The 15,621-nt window shown below is 47.1% G+C and overlaps 2 protein-coding genes across 4 annotated transcripts in view; one reads left to right on the forward strand and one right to left on the reverse strand.

The window, feature by feature from the left end:
• The first annotated feature begins 14 nt into the window (after positions 1–14).
• chac2 (ChaC, cation transport regulator homolog 2 (E. coli)) lies at positions 15–2,485 on the forward strand. Its single transcript, XM_012823760.3, has 3 exons — positions 15–479; positions 571–606; positions 724–2,485. The coding sequence occupies exons 1-3, from the start codon at positions 345–347 to the stop codon at positions 1,096–1,098; spliced, it is 546 nt and encodes a 181-aa protein (XP_012679214.1). The 5' UTR covers positions 15–344; the 3' UTR covers positions 1,099–2,485.
• Positions 2,486–3,153: 668 nt separating this feature from the next.
• psme4b (proteasome activator subunit 4b) overlaps positions 3,154–15,621 on the reverse strand; it is a 35,572-nt gene continuing 23,104 nt past the window's right edge. For 2 of the 3 annotated variants that reach the window (XM_031583322.2, XM_031583320.2), the window contains 19 exons: positions 14,976–15,185; positions 14,194–14,330; positions 13,933–13,986; positions 13,394–13,523; positions 13,084–13,165; positions 11,940–12,093; positions 10,657–10,723; positions 10,343–10,468; positions 9,800–9,952; positions 9,439–9,543; positions 9,208–9,299; positions 8,765–8,896; positions 8,433–8,641; positions 8,078–8,163; positions 7,716–7,844; positions 6,037–6,192; positions 5,681–5,843; positions 5,233–5,366; positions 3,154–4,264 (listed from right to left, as the gene is read on the reverse strand). In XM_031583322.2, the coding sequence (XP_031439182.1) occupies positions 4,130–4,264; positions 5,233–5,366; positions 5,681–5,843; positions 6,037–6,192; positions 7,716–7,844; positions 8,078–8,163; positions 8,433–8,641; positions 8,765–8,896; positions 9,208–9,299; positions 9,439–9,543; positions 9,800–9,952; positions 10,343–10,468; positions 10,657–10,723; positions 11,940–12,093; positions 13,084–13,165; positions 13,394–13,523; positions 13,933–13,986; positions 14,194–14,330; positions 14,976–15,185 (2,454 nt within the window). In that variant the 3' untranslated portion in view covers positions 3,154–4,129. The remainder of the gene's footprint in view (positions 4,265–5,232; positions 5,367–5,680; positions 5,844–6,036; positions 6,193–7,715; positions 7,845–8,077; positions 8,164–8,432; positions 8,642–8,764; positions 8,897–9,207; positions 9,300–9,438; positions 9,544–9,799; positions 9,953–10,342; positions 10,469–10,656; positions 10,724–11,939; positions 12,094–13,083; positions 13,166–13,393; positions 13,524–13,932; positions 13,987–14,193; positions 14,331–14,975; positions 15,186–15,621) is intronic. The other variant, XM_031583321.2, reaches the window with a different exon arrangement.

Here is a 15,621-nt window from a genome sequence, read left to right on the forward strand (position 1 = left end):
CTACCTCAAGGATGTGTTGTGATCATACAATAAGGTTGTGATAGGCCGTTGGTGATTTTGGCCTTTTCATTGGCCTGTGCCATGTCGTAAGCGCAAGTCATTTGACTGCGCAGGGACATGAAAACGTGCGCATGTGCAACGTGTCGGTGTACGGAGATATCGGACTAACACTACTAACCGTCCTGTAACTGTCTTGAAATACTAAAATATTTATTATCATTGACCTGCCAGGTTAGTATATTCCATTGCATGGAATGTCAGTAATAAAACGCATGTGTCATCGTTGCCTATTGACGTAGAGCTAATGTTACTGAGAGTTAATCGCAAGTAAGTGTAACCTCGAAATGTGGGTATTCGGATATGGGTCTTTGATTTGGAAAGTTGACTTTCCTTTCGAAGAGAAACGTATTGGTTTCATCAGAGGATTTAGTCGCAGGTTTTGGCAAGGGAGCACCGATCATCGAGGTGTCCCAGGGAAGGTAAAGACTGATTATATAATGTATAATAGCAGGATTAAATGGCATATAGATTGAATTGATTGAAGTGTTAACTTGTCTGGTCGTTTTTCAGCCAGGCCGGGTGGTGACACTAATAGAAGACCCTGAGGTGAGTGAGTCTAGCCAAACAAGGCATATTTCAAGAAATGCTGTCAGTATGGGCCTTGACCGTTCCCTCCCAGTGCAAGTTATGTGTACTTGTGTTTCTTCTTTTGATATGACTCAGGGCTGTGTCTGGGGTGTTGCTTACAAACTTCCCTCAGGCAAGGAGCAGGAGGTTAAGGAGTACCTAGACTACAGGGAGAAAGGAGGGTACCAAGTGATACCGGTGACGTTCCATCCCAAAGAACTGGGTAAGGAGCCCATGCAGGAGACCCTACTGTACATCGGCTCCTGCGACAACCCGGACTACCTGGGTCCTGCCCCTCTTGAAATGATCGCGAAGCAGATATCGACCTCAGTGGGGCCCAGCGGTCGAAATACCGAATACCTGTTCGAGCTGGCCGACGCTCTTCGACAACTAGTACCGGAGGACCCGGACGAGCACTTGTTCTCCCTGGAGCGACGTGTTCGAGAGTTGCTGGACGAGACAATTAAGTGACATTGATACCCGAAAGCAAAGCCGTCTCATTATATGAACCCTCAGGACACAAAAGTAATGAATGTCTACAAGCTGTAGGTTCTACAGCTGCCGGCGTCACTTGTTTTTTCTTAGAGTAGTACGTTCAATAAGTTTTAAGTTATATTTTGACTCCATATTCGGTATCAATGACGCCAAACCCTTCTCCTGGAGAGCCATCTTATCAGCAACAAACCTCACACATCTGGTTGTTTCAGATGCGACTGGAGGGCTTGAGTAGCTGCATCAACTTTTGGCAATTACAAGAAAATGTTCAATTTATGTTTATGACATTCATAACTTGAATATATTGGCATATTACATTTATGTGTAATGAACATAAATATCAAATTGTGCCATGGGGAGAATGCAGACTCATGTGCCGAAATTTGACAAAGTAGACATTTGGATGGAATCCTGAATTTAATCATAAAAAAATAGCTTAATACCCTATTTATAAACAGGTTTATTTGAAACCAGACACAAATCTTCAGTCTACAGGAGACAGGGTGCATATGAGGTCTCGCTGCTACAACCTCAAAGCAGTGTCGAGAGATGTTTTGACATCACAGAAAAAGACAAAATGCAAAGTTTTGCATTTGATTTAGCACTGGTCATAAATACCAGACAGAACTGTAAGAATATGACTTCTGGAACAAGGTCACCATTCAAGCAGCACTGCTTACCAGTCAACCGCCTGGATGGTGATGGAGACAGCAGCTGTGAATATTCCAGGAGGACTCCATCATTGACGGCAGAAACAGGTCCAAATTCTGCCCCTTTGAGTTAGGCTTCAAGAACCTATATAATATCTATAAAAACTGTATTTTCTGAATGGTAAAAAGAGTAAGCAGGGGTCAAAATCTAGTGTCACAATTTTCGCAAGCTTGCAGAGACCTCTGTAAGAGCATAATTTTATGCCGTTGATTTACATACAGCACTTTGGATGCCATTTTAGAGTAACTCTAAAATCTAAAAAAAAAAAATCTTAAACTACTAAATATCACTGTGCAATGCAGCAAATCAGTTCTATAATTGTATGGATTCTGTCATGGATGTGTCTCGTGTAATTTCCCCTAATACATGTGATTTCTATTTGTGACCCTTTTTTTTTTTTCCAACTATAAAAATGTATAAGTTTTCATCTGTTGGGTGAGGTACTCTTCTACTCAGGTCATTCTGATGTCCAAAACACGTCCAAATTGAACAAGCCATCCTTTCCTCAACCAAGCTGCTTTAACAGATGTTCTGCTTGTCAACCACTTGGTGTATGTTCAGCCTGAACATCAATACCATGATTCATGTCACTACATTCATTGTTACACTGTTGTATCCCCCTCAATAATAGCACGTCCAGTTTCACTCTGAATACCCCTTGTGTCTAGTGTGGTTCTTTGTGTGGACAATGCACTCATAAATATTCACATAAAGCTTTTTATAGTCCTCCACCTATTAAACAGCAACATTTCTTAAAAGGACAAGTCAATCTGTATGTTTGGTATAAACGATTCATTGACTTTATTTCGCTGCAGCTTAAAACAAGCAGACAGACCATCTAAAAAAAAATGAAGACAAAAATGAAATGACTGCAGTTTTGGCACTAAGCTACACAGTGGTTCTGCGAAGGAGGTTCTGCAGTGCAGAACATGACTAGCCAGCTCTTTGCCCTCTGCTGAGGCTAAGCCAGAGAGGACTGGACAAAATGCCTATGGGAAACTTCAACGAGAGGTTTGTGTGTATGTATGTGTGACAGAACAACTCAGCGCAGCGTTCGTCCACGACTTGATTACATTTCAAAAGGTGCACACACAGAGAATCATGCACATGCACATCATTCACACACACACACATTACACATGGTTGACTGACCAGAACAGTGCCTAGTTTGAAATCATAGAACAAATCTTCTTAAAAAAATAATTTAAAAAAGCCTTCATGAATGTGTGTAATATGTTTATGCATAGTAAAGTGCATGTACAGTCTACAGTCCATACATACAGATACATACACATAACACAAAACACAACACTCCAAATCTAAGACATGAGAACCATGAGAGGTTCAACAACTTTAATACCACACAACTGGTGACGTCCTTCTTCCATCTCCAACCAGCCACACATGTTCACACATCCACACGTATACGCATACAAACACACGCTGACAGACGCAGACGCAGACGCAGGCGCAGGCCCAGCATTTGTCCCTGTGTATGAGGGAACCTGAGCTCCAATTCTCCACCACTGACTGGGTGAACGCCCACCCGTAGCCAGCCAATCAGAGAGCCCACGAGTGCATCATTCCAACAGACACGACTGAGCAGCACGCTAGGGACCGGGACCGCTTCTCTGCCTGAGTGACGGATCGGGGCGAAAGAGAGGCAGAGACAGCCGAGGGAGGGAGGGAGATCAAATCCACAAAACGCTTTTTTTCCCTCTTTCCTCTGTCACTCACACACAGTAACTTAAAATCAAAAAAACCTAACTGTACAGTAATATTACAGACTGCAGGCTGTTCATTGCCTGCGCTGGTTAACCTTAAATATTAAGTATAGTAAAAATGGCAAAAAAAAAACCTTTAAATATACATACATCACAGTACGTACAGGGTGTGAGTCTTCCCTCTTCCCCCTTCCTCCCTTCCTCCTCTCCACTGCCCCGTCTCTGCTTGTGCCCGCTGGATCTAGCTGGTTTCAGAGGGTCTGAGTGGCTTCTGTAGTGTGTGCAGAGCTGGGGACTGACCCCACCCCTGCGCGATGAGCGTCACCACAGGAGAACTACGGTCTCCTCTTACTCCCTCTAACTTTTCTGCATAATAGCTTTAATTACCATTTCATATAGAAAATAAAAAAATTGATTTTAAATAAAAATAGAACACTACAACTTGCAGCATTACAGAGCCTGTTGCGCCCCCTAGAGGAGAGAAGAGACATGAGAAGCTGTATGAGTGACCATGTTGGACTGGCGGCAGCAGCATCAGGTGTGCTAGGGTGCTAGCAGGGGTCTTCACCTGTCTAGGCGTAGTAACAAGGTGAGACCAACAGGTCGGTGAGCACCACCAACTGGTCATCGGTGAACTGTTGTTTATGCTCCAGCCAGTTGTCATGGTGAGTGCGGCGAAAGTTGGACAGTGTCTTCTTTACGGTCATCTAGAGGGAGTGCGAGACATAAAACAACCTTGAAATCGGATTTGCCTACCGTCTACAGCTCTCAGCTGCTTGCATACCAATTACTGCATTCACAAAATGTATGAATGTTTTAATTCTAGGCTCATTCCCACAAACGCAGGTCATTTGAAGGGAAGTATTCAAATGCTCATTGTCAGCTACAAGTTAAGCCAGTTAAGCCAGACCTACATCTTCACCGCGGGACCTTTTGTCTGCCACCTCAGTGAGCTCTGTACAGTTAAGGTGTGGGTTTGATTAAGGTGTGTGGGACTGCATTTTCATTTGAGGTGTGTTTGTGACTACGCCATGAGTAAACCTGTAGCTCCAGTGGTTCACCCTGACTATAGCAGTGGAGGCAACAGCCTCATTGGGCCAGATGTACATTACAATACCTCTCTGGGGGCAGTTGGAGTAATCGGTCTTGACGTGGGAGATTAGATCAGAGCCTTCATTTCCAGCATCTCTAACTGCAGTATTCCATTACCCTCAAGTGCACTCCCACACAAACAAAGTATTTGTATGCATACTTACAGCAGCTAAATACACAATTTGGCAGATGAGCCCTTGCTGCTAAATGTGGCATATACATACAGTAATGGCAGATGGAGGGCCTATTGGCAGTGGTGCTGAACCATTAACAACAGCCATGCAAATACTAATACCCAAAAGCAAATGCTGGGTTACAGATCGTGGCAGTTTTATAGGAGAAATACAAAATACACTGGATGTCCTGACACCAAAACCCAACCCAAATGATTCTTCACTATGAAAGTCCCTGTGCTGGAAAGCAACACAATAAATGATTCTTCACAATGAAAGTCCCTGTACTGAAAGCAACACAATAAATGCCAACATATAGGCCTAATATCCATTTGTTTGTGGGACTGGCCTCTGTCCTCTCCTGGATGTGTTTCTGTCTACATGTAAGTGTGTATATGTGAGTAGGTTACCTCAATAGGCTGTGTGTCATTGAGATGGGCACTCAGATCCATGAGGAGCTGTGGCATCCAGGTGGGCACGTCGTAGGGGCTGGAGAGGATGCAGGCGCTGAGCCCCAACACCCCTGCATGGCGCCGCACCAGGTCTGCACACACACACACACACACACACACACACACACACACACACACACACACACACACAGAGTATCAAAGGATTGAAATTCCCTGCACGGCAAGTTCCATAATGAATAGCCTAAGCTATAACAATCAATTTCTTCTCCCTGTTCAATGTGCATGATGTATCGGGTGTATGTATGAATAGATGTATTTTTAATCATCATATGCCCTAGTGTTATAAAGAGTGGGAACAGGATGGATGACCAAGCGCACTTGTTCTGAAGGTTGTGAAATAATAGTAACTTGCTAGTCTGTTTGTATAAGACGCATGGATTCTCACCGACTGAGGGGATGGTGTCGACCACAGAGCCCCGCTCCCGCTTCCTCTTCTTGGGCAGGCGGGTCTTACACAGGGCCTCAAAGTGGCTCTGCATGTTGCCATCCATACAGAAGAAGCCACACTGCAGGAACCCGCTCAGGGTGGTGGCGGCCATCTCCCTCACCTGACGAGGCAGAGGTGGAGAACAGCGGGGGGGGGTGAGGGGGGCAGAGAGGAACGCTCATGTCGACGGGAGGATGGGACAAGACACAGAGACGCAAAAAAGGATCGGCAGTAACGTGTTGTTTTCTGGGTATGTGAGTGTGTATGTGAGTGTGCATGTGAGTGTGCATGTGAGTGTGTATGTGAGTGTGTACCTCGAGCTGCTCGTCCTCCAGCAGTCTAACCACCAGACTTCTGACATCCCTGATGGACTCGGGGCTATCCAGTAGGGTGAAGAGGTTGTAGAAGACCATGATCTGCAGATAGGTCAGCACTGAGAAGCGTGCATGCCACGAGCTGATGCCTGCAATCTACACACACACACACACACACACACACACACACACACACACACACACACACACACACACACACACACACACACACACACACACACACACACACACACACACACAAATGACACGTCAGAACGATACTGGAGAATGAGTAGTCAAACAATTCAGCAGCATGACCATTTGGATTCTGTGCTTCTCAATTCTGAATGACCTTCTCCGGTAAGTTTGTTTTGAACTTCGTCTTCGCTCAACAAAGACGCTTCCTCTGCCTTTCAATCTCATAATTGCATGATTGTGAGATTATCTGTTTTTGATCCCACATTCTGTGATGTGTCAAAATGCTGCACGTGTAATGGCATGCTGCTGACAGTGCAATCGTTTTGGAGAATGTTATGAGAGATAAGGAATGAGAAGGGGCGGGGAAAGAAATGTGGCCAATGCTTATCAGACAAATACGCAGAACAACAGAATCTCCGCCATGTGATTGGCTGTGGTCTTTGACAGAATGAACTTGCTCTGGCGGAATAAATTCTAGCACAACATGCTAGCAGTTTTTTTTTCAGTTATGTATCAGACCGCTGAGCACTATGTGTTGGAGACTGGTATGAGTGATCACACAATCCAAAATAACAGTACTGTCTGCATAGAACGCAGTCAGCACATGTAACTATAATGTTGACCAGTAGGTGGCGACACTGTCACCGTCACCGCAGTCATCAGGGTTCTCTTCTAAAAACACATTTAGAGGCTTACTTTCAAACACCTAGAGTAAGAATGAATGGTGTTATGACTTCTAAAATCCATCTGGCACACAATAGAAGAAAGAAATGCTTTCAACTTTTCTGGACTTTGTCTTCATTGTGTACACATTGACTTAACTGGGAGAGATGGGGTAGATACTAAATCCAATACTGTCAACTGTCATATGACGACCCAGGGACTGCAGTGACCTATGAGGTACAACAGAGAGCTGAACAGCTTCTGCCAATGTGTCAACGATATTGTGTGCTCTTTAACCTTTATTGCACAATTTTGATAGTCACTTCAACTGTGCACTATTTATCATTATTTACTGTATGTTATGAAGCTCAAATGTCATGCCACCAACATCCATTCAAGCAAGGAAAAAAGTCTTCCACACCATACACCATTGGGAAGACTTTGATCCTAAGAATCTAAAAAGTGTTCAGATTACCTCTTTGTTTGATGAAGTCGAAGTCAGCAAAAGCAAACCAAAATGTCTCTCTTTGCCTCATGGATATAACATTCACCTGCATTCAATTTCTCAATAAACAGCCCACTATTTAAGTGGAATTAAGCCTCCCAGTTACCACCGGGCCGGGAAATATAACTACATTGAAGCTCAGAGAGATTTGGTATCGGCTGTATCTATTTTATAAGATCTCAAGCAATTTCCCAGTACCGTTAGCCAAGTATGTACTGTATAGAGGGTGAATAGCCTACTCAGATCTTATGGCTGGAGCAATGAAGTACATTCTTTTTCTTTCCCTGTTTTGAGCCACTGGTGTGTAGCTCACCTCTTTCAGCACTGCCAACACCAGAGGGATCTGCTCAGGGTAGAGCAGGCCTTGAGACATCAGGGACAGGCAGGTCTTAGCGTCCCTCTTCAGCTCGTCATAGCTCTCGTCATTTTCCACAGGGGCGATCTGGCAAAAGAGAACGATGGAGAAGAGTCAGAAAACATAATAACATCATAAAAAACTTCAGGGAGTCAAAAAATCAAGAGATAAACACGATGGAGACTTTAAGAACTTCAGGGAGTCCAAAATCATGAGATTTACACGATGGAGACATTAAGAACTTCAGGGAGTCCAAAATCATGAGATAAACACCATGGAGACATTAAGAAGTTCCACGTTGTTCAAGAGAGGATGTGCACCTTGAAGAGCAGAGGTAGAAGCTGCAGCTGCTGAGGCACTGGTGTGGAGAAGGTGCGTCCAGCACTGGCCATCTGCCACTTCAACACTGCAACACAACACACACACACACACACACACACCAGTATTGAACTATTCAATGACCATTATCCATATCTTTCAGAGCAGACACCCTTCTGTCCCAAACATTACACTCTGTGTACAGAAAACACACTTTAACCTTTAACAGATCAGAAACCCAACATTCCCTAAAGAAATCTTCAAATATCTTGATTCTAACCCATGCGTTGTGTGTGTGTGTGTGTGTGTGTGTGTGTGTGTGTGTGTGTGTGCGTGTGTGTGTGTGTGTCTCCTCACCCGTCTTCAGCAGCTTGATGGCCTGGGTCCTCTCGTCCTGCTCGCCCACGCCGTTCTCCTCCATCACGTGGTTCTGGATCTCCTCGTCGCCCTCCAGCAGGGGCTTGAGCCGCAGCAGCACGCGCTCGGTGAAGTCGTTGATGTGTGGGGACTTGGTGGGCTGCGTGTACGGCAGCTTCACGTCGATCATGAAGATGTACGTCAGCACACTGCCACGGACGCATACACACGTTAGACACTTCATCATCTTCATCATCATCATCATCATCATCACCTCCTCTCATAACCCTACTCGTGGTTCCATCATTTTCTCTTTGTATGGTATGGCTCACCTGCCGATGCGTTCCCGCACGTTCTTGTACACATGCGTGAGCTTGGGCTCCAGATACTCCAGCAGCCGGTGCAGCAGCTCAGGGACCCTCCACTCCTGCTGGGCAAGACCTCCCTGCAGCACGTACAGATGACTGAAGGACAGAGAGAGAGACAGAGAGAGAGAGAGAGAGAGAGAGGGAGAGAGAGACACAGACAGAGAGACAGAGAGACAGAGAGACAGACAGACAGACAGACAGACAGACAGACAGACAGACAGACAGACAGACAGACAGACAGACAGACAGAGAGAGAGAGAGAGAGAGAGAGAGAGAGAGAGAGAGAGAGAGAGAGAGAGACAGAGAGAGACAGACAGAGGGAGAGTCAGCACATCTATTAACATTTATTAAACAGACTGCACAGTCTTTAACGACAGATCCCATTAGAGACAAGCAGAGAAACCGACCAGGCATCTACGAAAGAGCCTCCTTCTCCACTGAGGGGGGATTCCATCAGCATCTCAAGGAGCCAGTGGAGCTTACGGGGGTCTCTGCTCTCCTGCAATACAACACAGACCGTTACATGCACAAGCAGACCCGCAAACAATCGTATTAAATCATAATATACTGCACACACACACACACACACAGAAACACACACACAGACACACACACAGACACACAGTGAGTGAACTTACGCAAGCAGTGGCCACACAGGTGCCCCAGTCCGTATAGGTTTCCACTGTGATGCGGGACAGAGCTGTGCGCATGAGAGGCATCAGGAACTGCCAGAGGGCCTCCACCTGGAACACACATACCCCACCCCCACATCAGATCCACAGGCGCCCGCCACAGAGATGCCACTTGTCTATGTGTGTGAGGGGAATGTGAACAGTGAGTGAGCGAGTGTGTATTATTCATGTGTGTGTGAGGGGAATGTCGTGCAAGAGGAGTGAGTGAGTGAGTGAGTGTGTGAGTGAGTGTGTGAGTGTGTGTGTGTGTGTGAGTGTGTGAGTGTGTGAGAGAGGTGTGAGTGGGTGTTTTTTTTGCAGGCATTACCTTCTGGAATTTCCAGTGCTTGCTGCCTCGCGCCAGGCCAGCGATGATCTCAGCCACACAGCGCTGTGTGCTCTCATGAGAGTCGCCCGCCAGGCGCTCCATGTGTGGCTGCAGCACCGGCAGAAAGGCATCACTGAAGTTACGGAACAGACCCTGCAGAGGAGAGGAGAGGAGAGGAGAGGAGAAGAGAAGAGAAGAGAAGAGAAGAGAAGAGAAGAGAAGAGAAGAGAAGAGAAGAGAAGAGAAGAGAAGAGAAGAGAGGAGAGGAGAGGAGAGGAGAAGAGAGGAGGGGAGAAGAGAAGAGAGGAGAGGAGAGGAGAAGAGAGGAGGGGAGAAGAGAAGAGAGGAGAGGAGAGGAGAGGAGAGGAGAGGAGAGGAGAGCATCACACCAGACCATCAGAGCGGAGTCTGTGCTTGACAGGACTTGGGTGTGACAGGATGAGTGTGAAATGTAAAGCTCTGGGGCAATGTGTGTGTACAGTTGAGAGATCAGCTGTGTGTGTATGTGTACAATAATATTGTGAGCCGCACACTCCTTCACACCTTGAAGAGGCAGAAGCGCCGGGGGTTGAACTTGTCTTTGCCTTTGCGATCCTCCAAGGACAGGAATTTGACGAGCTGGTCCACAAACTCCGTGTTGGAGAAGTGATCATAGATGATGCGTTCTCTCTATGAGTATACGAACACACACACACACACACACACACACACACACACACACACACACACACACACACACACACACACACACACACACACAGAGCACAGATGTTTTTTCAAGTGAAGTTGAAATTCCAAACGTTCTATTCTATTGTGTCCGCTTGTGAGGCTTGCACGCCATAGATGTCAGCTCCTACCTCATTCATGTCATCTGGAGTTAGGTCCTCTGGTTGTTCCGTCGCAGGGGCGTAGACCACCAGCTTCCTACAAAAGACAGACAGGCAGTCAGTGCAGCCCAGTTGAAGAGGGCAGCAGTAAGAGAGACAGACAGGTGATCAGCCCCAGCAGCAGTAAGAGAGAGAGACAGACAGGTGATCAGCCCCAGCAGCAGTAAGAGAGACAGACAGGTGATCAGCCCCAGCAGTAAGAGAGACAGACAGGTGATCAGCCCCAGCAGTGAGAGAGACAGACAGCAGTAAGAGAGACAGACAGGTGATCAGCCCCAGCAGTAAGAGAGACAGACAGCAGTAAGAGAGACAGACAGGTGATCAGCCCCAGCAGTAAGAGAGACAGACAGCAGTAAGAGAGACAGACAGGTGATCAGCCCCAGCAGTAGGAGAGACAGACGGGTGATCAGCCCCAGCAGTAAGAGAGACAGACAGCAGTAAGAGAGACAGACAGGTGATCAGCCCCAGCAGTAAGAGAGACAGACAGCAGTAAGAGAGACAGACAGCAGTAAGAGAGACAGACAGCAGTAAAAGAGACAGACAGGTGATCAGCCCCAGCAGCAGTAAGAGAGACAGACAGGCGATCAGCCCCAGCAGTGAGAGAGACAGACAGGTGATCAGCCCCAGCAGTAAGAGAGACAGACAGCAGTAAGAGAGAGAGACAGCAGTGAGAGAGACAGACAGGCGATCAGCCCCAGCAGCAGTAAGAGAGACAGACAGGTGTTCAGCCCCAGCAGTAAGAGAGACAGACAGCAGTAAGAGAGAGAGACAGCAGTGAGAGAGACAGACAGGCGATCAGCCCCAGCAGCAGTAAGAGAGACAGACAGGTGTTCAGCCCCAGCAGTAAGAGAGACAGACAGCAGTAAGAGAGACAGACAGGTGTTCAGCCCCAGCAGCAGTAAGAGAGACAGACAGCAGTAGGAGAGACAGACAGGTGATCAGCACCAGCAGCAGTAAGAGAGACAGACAGGTGATCAGCCCCAGCAGCAGTAGGAGAGACAGACAGGTGATCAGCCCCAGCAGTAAGAGAGACAGACAGCAGTAAGAGAGACAGACAGCAGTAGGAGAGACAGACAGGTGATCAGCCCCAGCAGTAAGACAGAGAGACAGACAGGTGATGAGCCCCAGCAGTAAGACAGAGAGACAGACAGGTGATGAGCCCCAGCAGTAAGACAGAGAGACAGACAGGTGATGAGCCCCAGCAGTAAGACAGAGAGACAGACAGGTGATCAGCCCCAGCAGTAAGCACTCACTTAGGCCAGCTGTAGTAGCCCCAGTGGGTCTTCTCCACGAAGGTCGTGCGGTTCCACTGGTCCTCTGAGCGCGGCAGATGGTCGCACTGGTACTGCACCCAGCTGTTCCCTGACCTGTCTCCAGCCACCAGGCCCTCTGGGTCCTCCACACCACCTGCACACACACACACACACACACACACACACACACACACACACACAGACACACACACACACACACACAGACACACAGACACACACACACACACACACACACACACACACACACACACACACAGACACACACAGACACACACAGACACACACACACAAGGATCTGAATACAGCTGTTCACACATACACATCCACACATTCAGATGGTCGCTGTCACATTGAGAGCGACCACATTTTAGCATATGTGCAGGTTTTAAGAGGCTTTGCACAGGTCCGTGTGTGTGTGTGTGTGTGTGTGTGTGTGTGTGTGTGTGTGTGTGTGTACAGGTAAACGTCAGTGAGGAGCTAATTATGGACTTAAAATGTGCAATTACTGGGTAAACCTGCGCCTCCAGGGTAAACTTGCATGCCTACAGTGCGCGGACCCGGCAGTGTCCCATTCGGCGCTACATAATCCAGCTGTTAACGCAGGCATTCTAAAATTTGTCATCAAAGCTAGGCTGCAAGCACATGTTGCTTTGACATGTCTATGGACCTGTGTTTCCCTGAAAAAATGTTAAAATATTAGCCATTAACTCATGCTCTGACAGTAGGTGGTTATAGTACAAAACTAGTTGTACTCATTTATGGTAGCCTTGGACATGTTCATAGACTCTGTGTTAGAGGATTGCAAATTGCTGGACTTAATAAGAAGAACTCCTAGCAAATAGCCAAATACTGCTCTGTGTCAGCAATCATAGGCAGTCTGCATATATGGAGAAGGCGCTGCCATCTCTACCCCTGATATGACTATGTATTCATCTACTGATTCACTTGGCTGTAAATACTTGCACGGTGTTTGTGTTGTTGTGTGAGACATAATAGACTCTTTATTAATATTTGGATGCTGTGGTGTTGTAATCAGTATCGGTCATTCCAAATAAATTAATCAAGTGTGTGTGTGTGTGTGTGTGTGTGTGTGTGTGTGGAGGGAAGTGCTAAGAACACTTACTGATTTCACTTGGAATGATGTCCTTTTTCACGCGTGGTCTCTTGAGCTGCTTCAGTATGCCACCGACCGCAGATATTGCCACCTAGTGCAGAGGGGGGGGGAAGAGGGGAGCTGTCACTGTAGGGGTCCATCATTTTGACCCAGTGTTGAGATCATCTGAAGCCAAGCAATACTGGGAATAAAGTATTAAACAAGGTCCTTTGACACACACACACACACACACACACACACACACCACACACACACACACACACACACACACACACACACACACACACACACACACACACACACACACACACACACACACCTTGCGCACTATGAGGGCATCGTGGTTGAGGCACTGGGTGAAGAAGAGGACAGCGCGGGGGGGGAGGGGGTAGTCGTCTCTCAGCAGCAGTGACAGGAAGCCGATGGCCATGTGCTCAAACTTCCAAGGCCTGCGGACACAACCAGCCAACACCTTAGATACTCACACACACACACTCAAAAACTCATAACACACAGGCGCACACACACATATGCACACACATTGGGCATGGACACACAAACATATGACAACTCGTAACACACAAGCGCACACACACATATGCACACACATTGGGCACGGACACACAAACATATGACATATGACAACTCATAACACACAGGCGCACACATATGCACACACATTGGGCACGGACACACAAACATATGACATATGACAACTCATAACACACAGGCACTCACATTGGGCACGGACACACAAACAGATGACATATGACAACTCATAACACACAGGCACACACACATTGGGCATGGACACACAAACAGATGACCTATGACAACTCATAACACACAGGCACTCACAGGTCCCGCTCTTCAAGACACTCCAGGAGGTGGTTCACGAGGGTTTCATACTTCCTGAGAATGACAGAACACAGAACACTTAAACATCTGTGACCTTAACTGAGTATGTCTGAAAGTGTGAGTGTTGGTGTGTGTGTGTGTTTGGGAAGGGCATGTTTCTGTAACCCCCGGGTGAGAAAAGTGTGTGTGTGTGTGTGTGTGTGTGTGTGTGTGTGTGTGTGTGTGTGTGTGTGTGTGTGTGGAGAGGATCCATCTACTCACTCCACAGCATCAGCGTTCCTGTTCTTCTGCATGAGCAGCCCCTGTTCTACCTCTGTGTCAGTGGGCGTGGGCAGACTGGGGGTGGGGCCCTGGGAGGTTGTCAGTTTTCGACCAATCAGCACCAAGCTGTCGGGCACCTGCAGTGGGATCAGAGGTCAACACAGGATCAGCCTGGGTCACAAGTATCTTTCCCATACAGCAGTGATACGCCTGGAAACCTCTTCAACCCAGAGCGCAGTGTTCTGCTGGATTGCTGATAGCTGGAGAACAGTTTGAGTAGGAGCACCTCTTCCACAACCAATCACTCCAGTGACATGCTGTGTTCAAGTCACTTTAGTACAGCACTTTAACCACTACACACCCTTGTCACCAAAGACAATAAGGCTTCCTTTTTCAGAAAATAGAATTTATGACCATATAATATTCATGTGAAGTTATACTGTGGGTCTCAAATGAATGTGAGATCTTGTTTTCTTTCTTATGTTCTGTAGTACCTATTATGTTTATATGTGTATTGTCTGCATCAATATGCCAAAGCAAATTCCTGGTAGGCGTAAACTTACTTGGCATTAAAAATTATTATTATTCTGATTCTGACTTCATTATTGCCAAGGACTTATCACAGGTAAATTACTAAGAGACTTAAGATCACTTTGAAACACATGGAGAAGGGCGAGGCTAGAATGTCTAGGGAAAGCTGAAAGAAAACAAAACTTGTGTCCACTAGTGCATTTTGGAGAGAGAGAGAGAGAGAGAGAGAAAGAAGAGTGTGTGTCTCTTACAGTGAAGTCGATGCCGATGGTCTCGTACTGCCGCTGCACCTTGTCTGCGAGGTCATCAAAGAGGCGCACGATGGAGGGCTTCTCCAGGGACATGGCCTGGCTGAGCCCCGTGCGCACCATCGCAGGCCAGGACATCACCACACAGTCCCAGTCATGCAGGTTGGCCAGACACACACCGGTGTGGTTCCCAAGCAGGCAGTACAGTGCCCCCTGCGCACACACACCACACACACACACACACACACACACACACACACATATTACTACCAGGTCCTATAAACACATAGTGGTATCAACTCTAGAGTTTATCCATGTGAACTGATGTTGTGGTTGTCCATCCTGGTCTTGTGTCTTGCTGCAGTGATGGGGCTGAGGAGCACACTTAGACAGACACACTGAGGGGAGTGGGAGGAGCTGACTGAGACAGACACACTGAGGGGGAGTGGGAGGAGCTGACTGAGACAGACACACTGAGGGGAGTGGGAGGAGCTGACCGAGACAGACACACTGAGGGGAGTGGGAGGAGCTGACTGAGACAGACACACTGATGGGGAGTGGGAGGAGCTGACTGAGACAGACACACTGATGGGAGTGGGAGGAGCTGACTGAGACAGACACACTGAGGGGAGTGGGAGGAGCTGACTGA

Source organism: Clupea harengus, chromosome 16 (assembly GCF_900700415.2).
Source record: "Clupea harengus chromosome 16, Ch_v2.0.2, whole genome shotgun sequence".
NCBI classification, from domain to species: Eukaryota; Metazoa; Chordata; class Actinopteri; order Clupeiformes; family Clupeidae; genus Clupea; species Clupea harengus.